The sequence below is a fragment of the Anarhichas minor genome, unplaced genomic scaffold (assembly GCF_050575085.1).
Source record: "Anarhichas minor isolate MPS153535 unplaced genomic scaffold, ASM5057508v1 ptg000027l, whole genome shotgun sequence".
NCBI classification, from domain to species: domain Eukaryota; kingdom Metazoa; phylum Chordata; class Actinopteri; order Perciformes; family Anarhichadidae; genus Anarhichas; species Anarhichas minor.
In genome coordinates, this window is record NW_027466473.1 from 10,817,138 (window position 1) to 10,836,071 (window position 18,934).

Sequence of the window (18,934 nt, forward strand, 5' to 3'; positions counted from 1 at the left end):
TGCTGGATTTTGGACAAATGTACATATGTGAGCATTCTTGAATGGTGCAACTCAAACCGGAAGCACCTTTTAGTAATAACTTTTTTTGTCACCTGCATTTTTCGTCGTACTGTCAAGCGAAGCCTGCTGACTGCTGTCAGCTATTTGCTGAAGCTGATGCTTTGTGGACAGAGAGTCATGTAAGGAGTCAACAGTATTCATCAGTACAGAAACAGGACAAACAACGCGAGCTTAAGTTTAAATCCTGGCAGACGAACAGCATCAGGAGATATTAGCATGGATCGACTGACTCAATCTTACCACACTACTGTGATGCTGCTAACAGACTGTCATCATCATTATTCAGCGTTAAGTAAACAGAGGTTATTCACTTCTCCACCTGCATTTAAAAGGGCAAAACAACAAAGCTCTCTTCTGCCATTCTTTGTGTCTCTCTATGGTTTGGTTTCACAACAGTAATGACAGTTTTTTGATGTCAAGAAGTCTCGTTGGGCATAAGCACCGACTATTTTAATGGCTCTGATAGACAACAAGCACCAAATCTGTATCCACAACATGACACACAACATGTACTGTACACACTCGAGCTCTCTTGGCTCTTGTTTGGTGCAGGAAATAAAAGTAGGCCGATCGATTCAAGAGCCTCCTCTGACTCTGCTCCCTGCTACTCAACCCAGAATAGTACAACAGAAGAAGACTTTCATGAGTAAAGACACCCCTCGGTTGTAAATCTTTGCACTCAGAAAAGCAGAACTCTTGTGCACGTAGCTATTTTTGGGTCATGGACATTTCAGTTTATTTCTATGTGCTTGTACTGCAAAAAGTACGAGAGTATTTTTGGATTTGGCGTGTCAAATAGCTGTGTGTGTGTGTGTGTGTGGCTGCTGGACTGAAGAACGACAGAGGGCCAATAGATTGACGCAGAAACTTCATGAGGACTGACCGTTAAGTGTGTCCAGACCAGATCAAAATGTGCTTATACCCTGGAGGTCGAAGTATCCAAACTGGAGCAAAAACGATTAAATCAATTAATCAACTGCAACCATTTGGATTACTGATTAATCGTTTTAATCATTTATCAAATTCCATTCTGTGATTCCAACTTCTTTTCTCATTTGTTCTGTTTTCCACTACGGTAAACTAAATACGTTTTAGACTTTTGGTCGAACAAAACAAGCAACGCGATTATGATGTCAGCAGCCAAACTATTGAACGATTAATTGAGAACGACAGATTAATCAATAATGAAAATGCTGAAAAGAAACAGTTAGTTCGGCCCTAATTCACGCATCTCTTCTCACCAACATACAAAGCAGTAACTCCTGACTAATAGCAGGCAGACGTGTTATTCATATTCATTCATGTAATTGTTTGAGGTGATTAAATTATGGAAAATAATGAAAACCAACTGGCAGTAATTGATAAACTACTTTACCGCAAGAGCACGGATCAATCAGTTTGACTTAGAAAACACGTCTTCGGGAGAGAGGGGAATATATGAAGCAGTTTTGTTTGGCAAAAAAATTCCATCATTAAATTTTCATGGAGATACCAAATCATGGACTACAGGGGGCACAATGGCTTCAGTTATTCTGCTATTACCAGGCCTTACAATGTAAATTACACTATCTGTACCTGCGCTGTCAAATAACACACAAGTATCCTGGATTAGGGTACGGACAGTGTTTGAGTTTGATAGATATACCGTTTGACTGAAGATTGGACTAATTCGATATTCATCTACATAAATGCAGCACAGTGGATGGCGGCAGAACAAAAGTCGACACACGAGCTGAGTTGGATGAATAGGCAGCATGCCGTCGGCCCCGTTATATCAGTGCACTTCATGCAGACACACTTATCATTTACCATAAAAGTATGACTGTGGCTACAGTAAGACAAGGTGCATTCAAAGTTCACCCTGATGAAAAACATTGCACTCTCCGGCCAGCCTCGCCATCAAGGCACATTCAGTTATCAGCCGTCCTTCCTTCCATCATGCGCAGGTCAAACTGCATTTTATTGTTTAAAATGCTAATGTCAACCACAGCGAATACCACACTGAACGCGGAGCCGTGCGGCTCAATGTAAATTAAATGACCCGTCCTTTGAGTGCACTGGCTTATGTAAGCTGCTTGTCCCCCCCCACCCCCCCCCCCCCCCACACATCCCTCCCCCCCAGCTCTCCATCCCTGCCTTTCTTACCCTTCAGCAGCCTTATCCATCCCCTGAAAACCCTAACGTCTCGTAAACACACAGCCCCATCCTACACTGGAGAGTGCAGGGGGTGGTGAGGAGGGGGGGGAGCCTGACTCCCGCATCCCTCATTTTCTCTGCCACCTTGAAAACAACACCCCAATTCTGGTTGTGGTTCTCCATTCCATCATTGTTTGTGCACATCACATGCAGCACTGTGACAATGCTCTTCATCCACACAAATCCCCTGCTGCACAACGCAGACTGATGGCCTTTTATTAATCCTTCAATATATACGTATCTAGACAACAAAAAAAAAAAATCCTGCTCCTCTTTTTGTTCCTGCATCTTCTTTCTCTCTGTCTCTCTTTCATTCTCTCAGTGTCCCTCCATCTATCCCTCCCCTCCCCTCCTCCCTCCACCTTGCCCTCATCTCTGAGTCCTGCAGCCACAAGCGCTCCACGGCGAGGATTCGCAGTGGCTTCTTGACAATGTCACAACACCGTTTTTAAGACAATCCTGCCTCGTTGGAGGGTGCACAATGGAGAGAGACAGGAGAGATGATGGGGGGTTTAGTGTGGGGGGGGGGGGGGGGGGGCGGAGAGGAGGACGGCAGGGAGGGGGATGAAATGCGACAAAGGTTGCGAGCTGGATTCCAATCTACAATGTCGCGTGTAAATGGCATAAACAGTGCTCCCTGGGTAAAAACGCATTTTTTAAGAGCTGACAACGACACAGTGGGTAGAGAGGCAGAGGGCGGACAAACTGGATGGTGATATGATAATGCCAAGCCATTATTTCATATCCTCTATCGCTCTCATACATTGTCTCTGGTTGGATTGTGTGAGCATAAGAGCATAAGCATGCCTATACAGAGGTATGTGGCACGCACGGTGTGCGGATCCATCCATCTGAATTCATTATCGTCAGAAAGAGGACACGGGGAGGCTGGAATTTGAATTCTCCGTGATCTCAATACAGAAAAGAAAAGGCTTACCTCCACATTTCAGCTCTGCTCGACCCTGCCTTGTTTCATCCTGTTCCTCTCTGCCGACTCCCTCCCCTTCTCTCCCCATGACAGCATTTTTCTGCTATCTATCTCCACGGTGAGGCTCTTTCTCCTCCTCCTTCAGTTCCTCCTGTCTGCCGTTCTCTTCCTCTCTCCAAAAATAAGACGACACACACACACAGACTTCCCGATCTCTGTGTCTACCGGCTCTTCTATTCTGTTGGTTGAGTCAAGAGGCAGGTTGATTTGTGCTGTCCTCCTCCCTCTTTCTCCCTCTCGTGCTGATTCTATTCCATTCACATCGCACTAAAGCCAACCCCCTCTTTCTCCGCTCTCTCTCTTTCTCTCTCTCTCTCTCTCTCTCTCTCTCACACACACTGCTTCACCCGGCCTCTCTCTCCTCCCCCCTCCCCGTCTCCTTGTCAGAGCGAGGTTGAGGCAGCGCCGGACATCAGCGGCCAAGAGGAGAGCTCTCTGTGTCTTAAACTGACCATTCAAAATGCTTCAGTGGCAAGAAGGAAATTTAAAAATGTGCTGAATCGAGGACTCAAGATTTCCCATAAAATAACATGACCCGCAAAAGCAGAAGTGTGAAAGATAAGATGATGATGCAACGTTGTTTTAAGATAGTCACCTCTCACAGTCTCAGTCTTTCTTTTACTATTAATGGAAACAGGCACTTGCAATATCAAACGCGTTCATTTAGTCTTATTTGTCTTTGCCAAAACCGACGTTTCTGCACGAGAGAGATAAAGGCTCACAAGCACTGAGGGGCAAAGGTGAACATGGCAGTGTGTGTGTGTGTGTGTGTGTGTGTGTGACAGTTTGTTTATTTGTAGAGACATCTGCGTACTCCCCAACGTGTGGGTCGAGACCATAACAAACAATCAACCTGCTTAACAATGAGAGCACAGGAGTGTGACAACATAGCTCGCCTTTTCCTTTCCCATCAGCCACTGCCTCTTAAACAGCACATACCTGAGAATCTGGGTAAACCACTTAACGGTGGTCAGGAGAGGAGAGGAGTCGTGCTGCTTAACTTACACTGCAGCAGAGCCAAGTGTCCGGCACCATCCCCCTAATTAGTGCATGGAGTCCCGTCCTGGCCGTACCATATGGCTGTGTGTGTTAGCGGGTCAATGGCTCTGGTCTGGGGAGCGGGGGAGGAGGAGAGGTTGTTGGTGGTGTGTGCCTTGAAGAGATAAGAGAATTAACGGAGGCACTAGTTGATAGTAGTTAAACAGTTCTCTTAAAAGCAAGCATACCTCGGTGTGTGTGTGCGTGTTCATCAGCGGTGACTAATGAGGTGTTATTAGAGTTTGTCGCCTCCTCTGGTGTTCAGCGTTGTTTTAATCTGAAAAAAATAAGCCAATAAAACAGAATTCATCGCCTCATATACAAGTGAGTTCGAAAGTTCATACACTCAAACCAATTGAAATGTCACATAACATTTCCAAGTGACAACACAGAGTTCATGGCTATCTTACACACATTAACAAAAAATGAAAACGTAAACATTCTGACTGGTTTAAGACTGTCTAAGATTAAGTCCCGTTCTGATTCCATTAATACAATCGACACTTGACCCACCGGTATTTATAATAGTGTGATTGTAAGCATGATTTGTGATGGTCGGAGCCTCTCAAACTGACACCAGAGCTCATTTTGGACCGTCAGTGCAACAGAGACACCGTGTGGAAATGTTCCGCCAAGACCGCAAAGACGCAAACGCTTAAAGTTCTTCTCTGCCGAGAAACACATCTGTCTTTCTGAAGTTGCGTATCTTTTACGACACATTACATTTTATGGGACATCACATGCTGGAAACATGTGGTTTGAAACAACGGCAGAAAATTGGCTATACTGAGCCGTCAGCACAGTGAAAACAAAGACTCATTCTTAAACTTGTGTCCGACTGTCCAGAACTAAAATATATTCAGTATATAATATTATAAACAGCAAATCATCTCATTAAGAAGGTAAAAACCACCGAATATTTGGATTTTTTGCTCTAAAAATAGTTTAATTTCTTGTTGCTCTAATAGATGAATCGACTCATCTTTTCAGCTCTGGTGTATATATATATATATATTCTTGTGAGTAAAAATACCAGAAGCCAGATATATATTTATAAGAATACTTGGATCCCAGAGGTCCAGATAACACACAATCTACCACCAGCCAGGAATCAAGATGAGGAAATGTACTAAACGTCAGAAAGCTGCCCAAATGAGTAATGTGGTGAGGATATTAGATTAGTGTGACATTCTTCTCGGCCCTCGTGGGGGCTGGTGTGGCTCTGCCAGGTGCAGAAAGAAAATGGGTGTGATGTGATGTTGGGAGAGGTTTCACCAGAGCTGAGAGGCGGATGATTCAACCCGACTTGCTAAAGTTAAAGCGGCGCCAAGCACTTCAAACTAGTAAAGAACGCCCCTGCAGACCCAATAGAGTTATACGCCCCTGCAGACCCAATAGAGTTATACGCCCCTGCAGACCCAATAGAGTTATACGCCCCTGCAGACCCAATAGAGTTATACGCCCCTGCAGACCCAATAGAGTTATACGCCCCTGCAGAGGAAGTTAATGAAGGTTTCACACCGTTAACTGTTTGCCGACCTGGTTCTGTCCAGCTGCAAAGCTGTGGGTCAGCAGCAGCAATGAACTAGAAGGAACGTTGCATTAACTTGCAGTGCTGAGAGAAGATCATATTTAAAGAGTTATGAATCTTACCTGGAGCTTGGATCATCAAGTCTGATCCACTGCAGGTGTCCGTGTTGTTCAACTTTCCTCAGCCCCTCAGCAGCTGTAATAGAGTTGCAATAGTGAGGTTACACTATTGCATTTTCTTTTCAACAAACACCCCTCTTGCTTGATTTCAGCTTGTGGTTTGAACTTTGTTAATGCAATTTGGCACCAACAGGGAAGGAAACCCACAATGCCGCCCCCTGGTGGCCATTAAACAGACTTGCAGTAAGAAGAGAACCCGAACCGTTTTCATGAGCGGTCTCCACACCGCATTGATTTCATCTCTCACATTACGACCAGACCCAAGTTATATTCTACATGGTTCTGCGTGGATAGCATTCATTTTACTGTTTTGATTTTCACGTCAGGGATCTCTACACTGATGTTGGTGACATCCATCAAACATCCTCTCACCTGTAGTTGAAGCTGGTTCTCAGGGCTCTCTGCCATTAAAGATAATGCAAAACGAATGGGGGGGGGGGGGGGGGAAGACACATTTAAGACACTTTTTATGGTTTTTAAGATGGTTTTTTTTTTTATCAATTCAATGAACCTTTTTATATCAAACGCTCAAATCAAACTGTCAACTGTGTTCCACTTAAAGATTTACTAAATCCTTTGAACAGGGTAAGTTTAACAACCTTTGTGACATGTAAACATAAAACACAAACTGAAAGTAAGATACCATTTTTATGTCTTGTCCTGTTGATATTGTGCAGCCAGTTAGTTTACATTAAGTAAAAAAAGACACGAAAGACAACTGTACACAAAATGTACATTCCTCTAACAGTTCAACATGGCTTCTGTCTTTAAGCGGTTTCTCTTTTTTACACAATCAGGTCCAGTATGTACAGTAACGGGGAACATAGGTATTAACATAGGGAAATGATTTGTCTCATTGCAAACCCATGATTATGACACTGAACTATATAAAAAAAAAAAAAAAAAAAAAAGGAAGAATCACCTGAATGATCACAAAGAGCATAAATACTTCCAACTATTTAAAACGGGGAAATGAAAGCCGACTTGCTGTAAAAGATAAACCTGAATTGTCCACGTTGGCTCTTCAGCAACATTATAACGGTAGATCGGGATGTCTAGCTTTGTAATGTTTGTCTGCATCAAAGCTGTTTATTTAAATACATGTGTGGTTCTTTGTTTGTTTTACAGGTGAGCCATATTACTAGAACATTTCTGTCCTCGCTGTTCGTTGAAAGATAACAAAAAAAAAAAGAAAATTCAGGCACTGGAGGAGAATCACAATAAACTGAAAGTTACCATCTGTGTGCAGAGATGAGGATTAGGATTTTTGTTTTTGTGCTGCCAAAACAGATCCTAAAATTGGTTTTCTTTTACCTTCTCACAATACATTTCTCTGTTAATAAGTGTAACTTGTATATCAGTAGGTATTGTATTTCATAACAATTGTGTTCAGGTAGAGGTGTTTGAGAGACGTTTTGAATCCTGCACTTTGTACAAAAAGGTGAACTCAAAGTGGAGCGTGAAGACGAGATCGTGGAGTGCTGTCCCGTTGTTTAAGGAGCGCTTTGAGTCGTGTACTGTTGTCATCGACTGAGGTTTCTGAAACGTGACTTGTATGACTACAGCCATGATGTTGGAAAGTGTCACACATGGAATTTGACATTTTTGGGGGTACATAAATAATTTAGACAACATTTTGACGGCACTTCTTCAAGTGTCTGATACAAAGGATGTAGACAAAAACCACACACTTAGAACAAAACCACATTTCCTTGTTGAATTTAAGGAAAACAAATCCCCGTTTGTGGTTTTTACACAATGTGGACTCATGAACAGAGGAAGTGATTCACTGAAGAACTGAAAAACAGTGACGTCTCCATTAGGTGGTCTGTAAGTTTGCCATTGTAAGCTTAAATGTACACTATTAAACAAACGCACTGTCGGTCGTGAGCGGGATCTTTTACACAGTAGAAGGTGTGGTGTATATTTTGGCGGCGTCACGGTTAACCAGTCTCTTGAGAGCTTTTTAAATTCACAATATACAAGAAATATTCACAATAAAAGTTTTTGCATCTCAAAGTGACAATTTATGTTCGTTGTGTCTTGTCTGAAAAAGAGTCCTGGGTTCAAAAAGGTTTTGAGGTTCTACGAGAGGAACCTGGACAAAAACCTCGATCTGATCCACGGTTTGCTTCAAGTCTGCTATCTGGCGGTTTGGGGTGGGTGGGGGTGTTCAGTGAACCTGGCCGGGGCTCTACCACTTGCCCCTCTTGCTCCAGTCCTTAGGTGTGAAGTGAAGGCATTTTGGATCTATGCGCAAGTGTCTCTTCTGCATCGCTCTTTCGTGACCGTCCACAATGTCCTCTGAGAGAGTCAGGATGTACTGGCCCTAGATTCACGAGACAAAAACATAAATAATCAAACTTAAATAACCACATGTGGCTCCATCAATATGTGATCTGAGTGGAGACCACTCGTGTATTATATATCAGCTGTCTGTGCTTTGGCGTCGCATATTTCATCAGCGATACATTTTTAAACACGCAAAAACAAATGAAATATTCAAGACGTCTGAAACAAGAGTCTCATGGAAAGCTGTGTAAAGACTAATGACAGGAAGTGTGGAGGATCCGTGTTTTTCTACCACTAATGTTTCACAGTGGATGGAATCTAATGACCAAGTAGAGGGCAGAAAAAATCCCCCAAAACACGCAAAAACGTTAAATTTACAGAGGGAAGTGGTTGATTGACACACCACCATGCTGCAGATGCGATCACAAAGGGCAGGGGTTGAGGATGAAGGAACACGGCGTTGGTCTCTCACCTTGTAATAGTTGATGAGGTTTAGGTACTGAAGCGTTGAAATGACGTCTTCTTTCTTTACACTCGTGATCTCACTGATCTCACTGGAGGGTCAAATGAAAAGGGAGCCAATCGTTAAACTGCTGCAATGAAAAATTACTCTTGGGAGACAATTTAAACGTGTCGGCAACATTTGAGAATCCAACAAGAGTATGCTTGATTGTTAAAGTATCCAACCGAACAACCCAGTCCTGGGTTGCCAACTCTTTTCCAATTAAAGTCGTTGGCAACTCCAAAAGTTGCTGAATCTAGCGAGAAAGTCGCCAAGTCGGTTACATTGACAGTCCGTTCCTTCAGTCCTTCCTCCAAAGCTACTCCCCCCCAAATTATCATTATGAATGTAAACTAGTGTGTGCAGGCAGGCAGCCCGTTCCAAATCATTTCAACCTAGTGAATAAAACGATGGCCCAGGCTTATTACAGTCCTGGGACAGCCAGACACCGGATCTTTTATTTTTATTGACAGAGCATCTGATTTATTGATATATTACCAAGCCGAGCTTTAAAACATTGAGATAAAACGCCACGAGTCACATACTTGATTGTAATCTGCGGCCTTTCTCCATTGTCGGGTTTAAGGTCCATGAGAATTTCCAAGATGGTCTGGGACCAGTAGGACCGATAGGACAAAAGACCGAGGTCAGAAAGTGGCTTCTCGGGCGTCCCCGTCTTCCCTTCTACCTTGGACAGCTCGTAACCTGACAGAAGTACACACACAGTGCGTCTGTGTTTAGCACAGGTGAAGGCATTTGAATGTGCGTATATTTACCGGCACTGTGCCACTGTTTTTGATTCTGCACTTACTGAACTCAATGAGCAGTTTGCCGTAGCCTCTCCGCTGGTAGGGAGGCAACGTCAGGATGCAGGCTACGTTATAATCTTCAGTCGACTCTTTTTCCTGCACAAAGAAAATGAAAATGAAGTTTTGTTTGGGAACCCCGGTTTAATAGGGAGACCGTTTCCAAGCGGTTACGAGAGGACTGTACACACACACACATGGTACCAGAAGTTGAAAAGAGTTGCGTTTACCTTAGAGAAGTAGCCCACTATGTGGAAGCCTTTGGAGTCATACTCTGTCATTACATAGAAGAGGAAAGGGTCGGTGTCGTAATACAAGGTTTTGTGGTCCAGGAAACACTTTGCAAGTAAACACAGGTTCTGGGAATAAGTCTGGAAAACAATGACAGACATATATCAATCAAAAACAAACAAATGCTGTAAAATAATGTTTTGAGGAGAGAGACAAATCTCCTCCCATCACTTACTTTGTTTTTCCTGCCGTCAATCTCAAAAAAGGAGATGGTGCCTTTGCGGTAGATCTCGTTGCCCGGAGGATGTCTTAGATTACATTTTGTCTGTCAAAGACGCAAAACACGAGAGGATGAGCTCCATGTGCAGCAAGAGATTAAGGGCTTAAGATAGTGACATACTGATGGTTCTTACCAAATGCCTCTGGAGACACTTCAGGCTTTTGAGGTACTTGAGACAGAATTCACAGAGGTAGAGGATGGGCAAAGCGGTGAGTTCCTGTGGGTACGGCGAGAAGTACCAGGGCTTCAGTCTGTGACGTCCTAACTCTATACACTCGATGTTTTTCATCCGGGTGACGATGTCGTCGTGGCTGCGGTCGGACACCAGACTGCCCGTCATGCGGGGTGCAGACGGGATGCCGTCGGAACTGTCTTGGGAATCCTGGGAGGCAAACAATGCGGACACTTGACACACTTACTGCAGCTATTTTCATGCAGATGAACATTGTGTTAAAACAAAACGCTGCTTGATCAGATAGAGCGTGTGTACTTTAAGAGCTCAACACATTTATATTTCTTTAAATAAGTAACATGAATAACACACCTCTGTTCTATTGGACGCACTAAAGGCACAGCAACATACAATCAGCGTGTGATAATAAAACTGACCTCTGGTGGTGGTAGAAAGACGCTGGCACTTTGAGGGTTGTTATACTGCAAAACCTTTATCATCTAGCAGGAAAAAGACACAGAAATCAAACTTTTGGAAACTATAAAGGGGACTAAAATGGTTCTTATTTACACTGAACAGTTAAACTGAATATAACAGCTGAGCTGCTCACGTTAAGTAGCTCGACAGAGTGAAAAGAAACCCTGAAAACAAAGGTCTGACCCGCTTTGTTTGGACATTTTTCTGTCTCATTTAGTGACATTACATTTTTTTTTTGTGTATAACTACCGTGTTACATGTACGTATTTAAAGTTACAATCAGTTGTTCTGCTCTTGAGTCTCTCAAAAACAAATAACATACATTTGAAAGCATATTGTCATAGATCGTTAACATTTTGTAACACAAAATTAATTAAATTTTTTTTTTTTTTGTATAATAGGCTTGAAAATGACTCCTGTCAAAATCTTAATCGATACTCCTCATTGTACAGTTGCAGCACGGTCAGTCAGAACACTGAATTTCTAAATGTAGCAAAACAAAAGGCCAATACGAACGTATTTAACTTCATATAAAAATCAAACATCTGACTTGACGAATTAGTGGATGTTGAAAAAAATAAAAATGTCCCCAAACCTTGCTGGTGTGTTGTCGGGCTTTATGTTTATTTCTAACTAATTTGAACTAAAACAGGTTTTAACAAAAGAGATTTTAGGTTTAGAAACGTTTAACCAAACAGGGAGTTGTGACGTGAAACGTCCTTTAAATGAAATGACAAATTAACAGATTTAAAACAAATACTTTTTGTCAACATACTCGTATATTTGTGTTTTGTAAAGATGGTTATACAGCAATTAGCACGGCGAAAAGCTCGTCTCATTTAAAACAGTAAAGCAGGATAACAACATAGTAAGCAATCATTCATGTGATAAATATGTAAATTTGGGAATTTGTTTTTTGACAAATACTTGAAATACTTAAATTCTGCTAATATTAATACAGGCAGTATTTGTAGTCATCTGAGGTTTGAATACTGGAGTAGATGATGCACATAAACACAATTTATTCTTTGACTATTTTAATTCTATATGTATACCATATAATTTGTACATTGTAGTGCTCAAAATACAGATAAAATTATGCTTTTTTTTTTTTAACCAAAAAGATGCAGAGACTCTGACGTAAGGCATACATTTAAAATGAGAACATAATACGGTGACTGTAAAGATGAAATACACTTCATACCTCATCAGTTCCCCCACAGTTAGCTTTTCTCTTCCTCCCGGGCTGCGAGGGGATGAGTCGCCGGGCAGTGCCGTTCTGCCATTACAAAGAAACGAGAAGTTACACATCATTCAGTGAAACGATACTCAAACCGTTAAGAATCCAAGACCGTTTTCTTTACCGTTGTGAGCGAGGAGATCGGCTCATGGTCTTCGCGGGACTTAAACGTGTTGGGCTCCCTCACAGCGGGAAAAACAGAGGCCTGAGAGGCTTCAGTTGAACTTGGCAGGGAGGGCACGGCGGTGGCCGGGGGTACCTGAGTCGCCAAGGGGACGGCCTCCACTTTCCTCTTCTGCAGCAAAACAAACGTCGTTTAAATGGGAACACGGACCAAACACTTCAACCAATCAGAATCTGTGTTTCCAAACAAGAGCTTTTGATTCCAGTCAGACCAGAGGCCTGGGCTCAAGATGACACAGCAAAGTAACGATTTAAAGATGGTTTAACGTCATGAAGCAGTGCCCTCTCAATATTATCTGCAGTCTGTTCACTGATATGAGCTCAGACTGTGTCTGGTTAAATGGCCACAGCACGTCACATTAATTAAGCAGGTTTTACGTCGGTAGTAAGACACAACAGACACAGATCAGCTGCAACTCTACTGGGTTAAAACTAAAAGTGTTTTTTTTGTGTTTAAACTACCTGCATCAACAACTTCCCACTTTTTTTATTAGTGTGCGATTTATTTTGTTAGCTGCTTTAGCACATGTGATCTAATATATTTCATCACACATGAAGCTCATAGAGTAATCCTTCTTCAGCACAACATGAACAGAGAACACCAGCTACCTTGAAAGATTTGAAGTTGAAATGTGGCTTGACGAGTCCAGTGCATACACCCGACAAACATTTGGATACACTGTGTGTTAAACCACTTCCAGACGTGATCTGCACCACCGGATCGGCATCTTCCTTTTTTATATCATGGTTGTTTATTTCTGGATTCCCATGCAGTTCGGCATGACCCGATAGCTGTATGAGCACACAAGAGGCATGTTAACACCAGGCTCACACTAAGGTCTCCGTCATTTCTAGAACGTGTAGATTCAAGCTGTACCGGCGTGGGGAGGGTTTTGCCTCTGGAAGGAGCTGTGGCAGACTGTGCGTTGAGATCTAGACTCTTCCTCTGAATTGAAGAGAAAGGAAGAGAAGAAGGAAGAGGTTAACTGATATTCATATGAACCCTTAGATTCAATCTCAGGGATTTAATGCACACAATGTAACTAGTTTCTTCCATAATAACCGCACTGAAAATGAACAGTTCTGTGGCGATCTAAATCAAATCTGAAGATGTATGAAAACAACAATGTAGACTGAGAACCTTCTTAAAATGGAGAGTCGTCTACATCACACACTCCATTAATGTTTTGATAAAATGTTCCTAAAGTGTCGAGGCTGGGTTGAATATGAACGTTGAACATATAATGCTGTTCCCATTCAGCGAGCAAACACACCACATACAGTGTTGGTGCATTTTAACAAATCATTGATTCAAGCAGCATGCAAAATATTGTAGATCGTTAGCAAAGAGACCACGTAAACTTGTTACGATCTACACTATACAGCTTATGATATCCACTTAGCAATATTCATAACACAGGAATTGAGATTGACATCATCATTAACTTTTATATTCTGTGGGTATCCACAGCATCCACTTACCACGTCTCTCTCTGGAGAACTGGGACGGGAGCCTGAAAGACCATTCTTGGTTGGTGTTTTAGCTTCTTTCTTAGGGAACTGGAGCTTCTTCATGTCCAGCCTGTCCCCCGTGACCCACTCATCCAGGCGCTTGTTGACTTTTAACACAAGCAGTTTGACAAAAATAAAAAGACGTATGCTGCGTGATGTTTCTGTGTTGTGTAATTCAGTCTGTGAAGCTGCAGTTAAAATGTCAAATAAAAACAAGATGCAACAGAAACTATACTCACAGTCAATATAGTGAACATAGTAAAGCTTTCTCGAAGAGACTTCCTTCACACTTAGGATTTCAGCCAATGCTGTAAGAAAAGCAGAGAAGTCAAATTAAAACTTGCAATGACCTGTACTCAAATCACATAAATTATTGTCATGGACATCCATGAAACAGCTGCTTAAACATAAAAGATATAAAACCACTCAACAACAATCATTGTGGGTAAAAGGATTTGTGTAGATTTCAGTAAACTAGAGCAGCAAGTAGTACGGAAAGACGTGTACTCAGAAAATGTATCAAAAATATGCCAAAAGTTTTTTGTTTTCATCTTCTCAATTGTGACGAATATCTGCCTTTATGTTTTACATGAAGTGTCTTTTGGGTTTTATAATGTTGTTCAGCGACAACAGTAACTAAAATACACACAGCTCTGGGAATATAAGTGGCCATGTTTCATAACATCCTGACATTCAATGAACAATGACAAAATCATAACAAAAATAAAAATGAGCCGTCTCCCTTGCTGCAAGATAAATCCACGGTGTCACGAGATACTAACAAAAAGTATACAAGTACTACACAAATTATGTTTCACCTCTTGAGACCTCTATTATACATGAATTTAAATAGAAAAGCTCTAAAGATAGGAACATCTCCCAACTCACTGCTCATAAATATACACATGCAACCTGTGACAAAGAGTAGCGAACAGTTATTGCTTTCATTTAAAATATCAATATCAAGCAAGACATTTATGAACCACTGCACAAAACCCACTTGGACATGAGGATGTCAGAGTAGTAAAGCTGCCACAATGGCCCAACTGAAGCTTCACAATAACAAGTGTCACTGGGGTGTCGGACTGATTTGGCTAATTTTGTTGTGGCTCTTACTTTTCTCATCAGACCTGTCAAAACAAGTAACGATCGGACTACTTTGGCCCATAAACATGGCCCTTAAAAATGATCAAATCTTCATTCAGGCAACCAACTGTTCGACCTGAACAGTTGGTTTCAGATTTGTAAACAACAGCGTGATGTCAGATAGATTTCGCCCAAGCTTCCCAAAGAAATGTATTTTATTTAAAAAAACAACAAGAGTTAGCTAGTTAATTACATGTTGGATGTAGGACTGGTATTTGCAAACATTCAATTAAATGCATTTACATTGTACAGCCCTGTGAGTGTGGTGTTTACAGTGCTTTCACTGGAGGCCGAGGCGTCTGATAACAACAGCTGAGGTTCGCTAGTTAGCATTAGCTAGCTTAGCACTGGAAAAAACAACCGGACAATACTTACGCCATTCGTCCTCGTGTTCTTGGTTTTTACGAAGAACGGGGAGGCGACAGCCCTCAACAATCTCGACCTGTCGAAAATAATACGTTAATTTGCATCCTGAAAGTGGTCAATGTCTCTAAAATAAAATTATATCTCTTGAAAACCTACCGATGATGCGCTGTCCGCCATTTTCGTCATCTGTGAGAGCAGGAGCAGGGTGTTGTGGGAAAATGCCGGTCCTCAACAAAGATTAAATAAACAGCAAGATGATGGTCCTCGAAAGGATGTGAGGAGCGGAAGTCGGAAAACAAACCCGGAAGAAAATCGCAGGAGTCTTCATCGAATGGCAGGCGTGGTGCAACGCCTATATTAGGTTAGGACTACTACGAAATGATTTTAAAGTGAGTGCATCGACTTGTCTCGTGGGGCTTAGGCCTTATAATGGCTACCAGTTATAACCTATTCATTCTATTCACCTAATCAAGCAAAGAGGAACGCAAATAAACAGGCTTTGTACAGAATATGACCTCCTACCTGATTTTCATTGACACCATTAATTAGGGCTTAATGTACAGCCAAATGGAGATTTAGTTATTAGTTAGACCATAGGGGATCTGAGTCTGAATAGCATCCATGGAAACATACCTTTTTTCCTCATCTTCTCCATAGGCAACGCTGAATGCAGTCTAAAATCTAGTTCTCTAACCTGACCCAATCTAGCTATGTGTCTTTTTACATGTGAGAGTGTAGAATAGTGTGATTGAGAAAATGAATTAAAATCTTGTTAAAGTCTCTATGCCTTTTCTTTTGGCACAAGTTATGACTAAACCGCTTCACCACATTGGATGAAGCCATTATGCACATTTGCGTAGGCGCTCATCCTGCTGCATTGTGTTTACTGCTCTTGCAATCATCAGGACAATGGTGCCTTTGGGCTGTAAAATGGAAATTTTTCTATTTTTTTTTAAGTACTTCTGATCTTTATGGTTCTTGATGATATTTACACCCAGCTTTCCATTTTCAAAAGAATACTTCCTCTTAACATTTATCTCATTTTCCCCACAATAATACAGCTTACATTACAAAGTTAGAGGTATTTGCTTTCAGTAACAAGATGTTTTCTTATTAATTCATCACATGAAACACTGACCAAGCATCTTAACGTGCCTCTAATGTGATGTTAATGCTAAAACGAGTGTCTCCTGGCACATCTATCTGAAGAGTAAACAAAAAGTGGTTATGCTAAAAATATCCACAGACTGCATCGGTGCCCTCAAACCCCTTGTGTACAGGGTACATAAAGTATTCAGTGCTGGTGTGGGATATCTGATTAAGCAAACAACAAATAACCATATACATATTAACTTAATAAACGTTGTCACAAATACATACTAACAACAGTCAGTGTTTGAGCGAATCATCTCACTGAGCGAGGGCAAAGGTTATAAATGATCTTTATTATAATCCTTGGAACAGCGTTCAGTATACAGAACTTGCATTTTTTACGAGTTGAGAAACCATAAATTAAACTGTAAATGAAAACAAATTGAGACAAACAAAAATGAAAGAAAAAAACAATCAGTGTTAAACAGCCTTCCATTCTATTATTCATTTTCAGTCAGCCAACATAGCTTTCTGTATATTATTATTTACCATGCATGAAAGAGTGCACAGAAGTCAGGTGGCTTATTATGACAAACAGGTGAAATAGAGAATAGTGACATGATGAATTAAAATGTCAAAGAGAGCGAAGCATTTTGACTTGACCATACGCTCGTCAACATACACAGTCACTTATAGAACACTGCTTATACGTGATTTTTGTATCTCCAGTGGAGCCAAATCATATCTGTCAGTGATGACCACTCTGACCTGGAAGGGACACTGAAAAACAAATCTTAAGAAATCAGGAAAATCCATCTGGATTTGAACCACTACACACACATTGGGGCCGACTTTTTTAGAGCTCTTTCTTTGGTCACAAGATTAACAGGTTTTTTTTTGTGCCATAGGCCTTAAGACTTCAGGACGAGACAGACTGGTTAATGACTTCAACACTGACAATTATCCCTGCTTTGTTCCAGGGTTGGGGCTGTTTCTTTTCTCTTTTTTTTACCATACAAAGTCATACCTGCAGGTCTGGTATTAACTCATGGATTTTAATATATTTTAAGTTCAAACATATATCTGCTGTGTTGACAGTAAAACTGATTTTATGCAATACTTCTCCCACTCTACACGTTGTCCTCCATTAACTCGAGAACCAATTGACGGGGTCTGACATTAAAATGGAAATATCTGCCAGGTAGCTTTAGCTTATCTAGCACCCGTCTACAGTACATTTTTCTATTATTATTCTGCGTCTGTCCCTCCAATTAAATCCTCAAGATGTTCATCCATTAAAGTAAACACACCCACCGAATGAGTTAATGAACAGAAGCAACAAAAACACTAACTAAAATGAAAAGATGAAAACGAGACAGACATTTCACATTTTCCTCTGTTGAAATTGGCCTGATAGAGTTAAAACACCTTTGGATGGTTATTGCACATAATAAAACTGGTAGGAACGAAAGGCCTCATATCAAGGTCTTAATATAAAACATATGAACTGGCTGATGCCATAGCAGTGGGAGGTATAACAATTAAACATCACAATGTTGACTATTGCTATTAATGACAGAATCCAAACCTCCACCTGCAGCTTTCTGTCTGAGCAGGACTCCACCTGCTGAACAGTGAAGCAGGTCTACGATCACTGATCTGCTTCACTGATGCAGTTTGTTCCTAAAGAGACCGCCAATCTCTTTAGCTACATAATGATACATTTAGTTGTCTGCCTTCCAGCACATTTCACACATTTCTACGGTACTTCTTACTCCCGATTCTATCTTTTTTTGTCTACAGCGGTGACGCACTCGATTACAGGTATTCTATAAATGTTCGGCAGAAAGCAGAGGATTTGCATCTCCTCAAACATGGCAGGATATATACATTTGGATGGGGAAATAAAATCGTTACGCTTCACTCTGAAATTTTTGTATTTCATAAATTTCATTCCTAATGTGAACATGCAACATTCGGTTGCTGTTTTCCCGTTATACTTTCAAGCATCACATAGATATATAAAAATAAAATGAAATACAAATAAATAAAAAAGAACAAACATTGAAAAGTGCAAATGTACATTTGTTTACAGCATGACATATTCACTGTACAATCGTTGATTATATACTTATTATTTTATGCTTTATAATAAGGGTTACTAAGTAGCATAGTTTAAGAAACATTTCATAGCAAGTCTATTGTAAAATATTTGCATTGCCCCGCAACAAGGAGGTCTCTTCTAAACATTGTTTGCTTGTGAGCTGTGTGTGTGTGTGTGTGTGTGTGTGTGTGTGTGTGTGTGTGTGTGTGAACTGGCATGTACATTGACATAAGGTGTATGTACAAATAATGAAGCAGAGGAAACTCAAATCATTCTCGATCAGAGGCACAGAAACTGCCCAGCCAGCATTTCAAGTATCTAGCATTGTTTTGGTCAACAACACATTTGTCAGACATCAGCAAAGCAGAAGAAGAAGAGAAGGAGAGAACAAAATGTTATTTCCCTTCGTAGCTTAGGGTGGAGGCAGCTAAAGAGTCATACAACCAGTGGAAACAAGCAGTTCAAAGAAATGTGTCAAAAGAGCGACGCCGTTTAGACTTTTTTGAACTACAGAATAGGCTGTTGCACTTCACCTGAAA

General features: G+C 41.1%; 2 protein-coding genes across 8 annotated transcripts in view; both read right to left on the reverse strand.

Annotated features, from left to right (window-relative positions):
• The window catches only part of sipa1 (signal-induced proliferation-associated 1), a 31,764-nt gene extending 27,367 nt beyond the window's left edge, over positions 1-4,397 (reverse strand). For 3 of the 6 annotated variants that reach the window (XM_076102490.1, XM_076102497.1, XM_076102496.1), the window contains exon 1: positions 4,184-4,362. The gene's annotated coding sequence lies outside the window, so the exon portion shown is untranslated. Of the gene's footprint in view, positions 1-3,193; positions 4,139-4,183 lie in introns of those variants that run through there. The other 3 variants (XM_076102493.1, XM_076102491.1, XM_076102495.1) reach the window with 3 other exon arrangements.
• Positions 4,398-6,621: 2,224 nt separating this feature from the next.
• Positions 6,622-15,439, reverse strand: LOC142960123 (histone acetyltransferase KAT5-like). Of its 2 annotated transcripts, XM_076101753.1 has the most exons (16): positions 15,356-15,439; positions 15,209-15,275; positions 13,927-13,995; positions 13,658-13,794; positions 13,053-13,121; positions 12,785-12,967; positions 12,117-12,287; positions 11,957-12,031; positions 10,713-10,775; positions 10,237-10,485; positions 10,059-10,148; positions 9,823-9,963; positions 9,598-9,691; positions 9,332-9,491; positions 8,757-8,838; positions 6,622-8,321 (listed from the first exon to the last, which is right to left on the reverse strand). In XM_076101753.1, exons 1-16 carry the CDS (start codon positions 15,383-15,385, stop codon positions 8,187-8,189), a joined length of 1,815 nt encoding a protein of 604 aa, XP_075957868.1. In that variant the 5' UTR covers positions 15,386-15,439; the 3' UTR covers positions 6,622-8,186. The 2 variants fall into 2 exon arrangements, with proteins under 2 accessions (XP_075957868.1, XP_075957869.1); XM_076101754.1 differs by lacking the exon at positions 12,785-12,967 and having other exon boundaries at positions 13,008-13,121.
• Positions 15,440-18,934: the final 3,495 nt, after the last annotated feature.

Coding starts and splice junctions, on each gene's coding strand:
- LOC142960123 (XM_076101753.1), bottom strand. CDS start 15,385: ATGACGAAAATGGCGGACAGCGCATCATCG. Junction 13,795..13,926: donor CTATGTTCACTATATTGACT/GTGAGTATAGTT, acceptor TTGTGTTAAAAG/TCAACAAGCGCCTGGATGAG. Junction 10,486..10,712: donor TCTTTCTACCACCACCAGAG/GTCAGTTTTATT, acceptor TTTGCCTCCCAG/GATTCCCAAGACAGTTCCGA.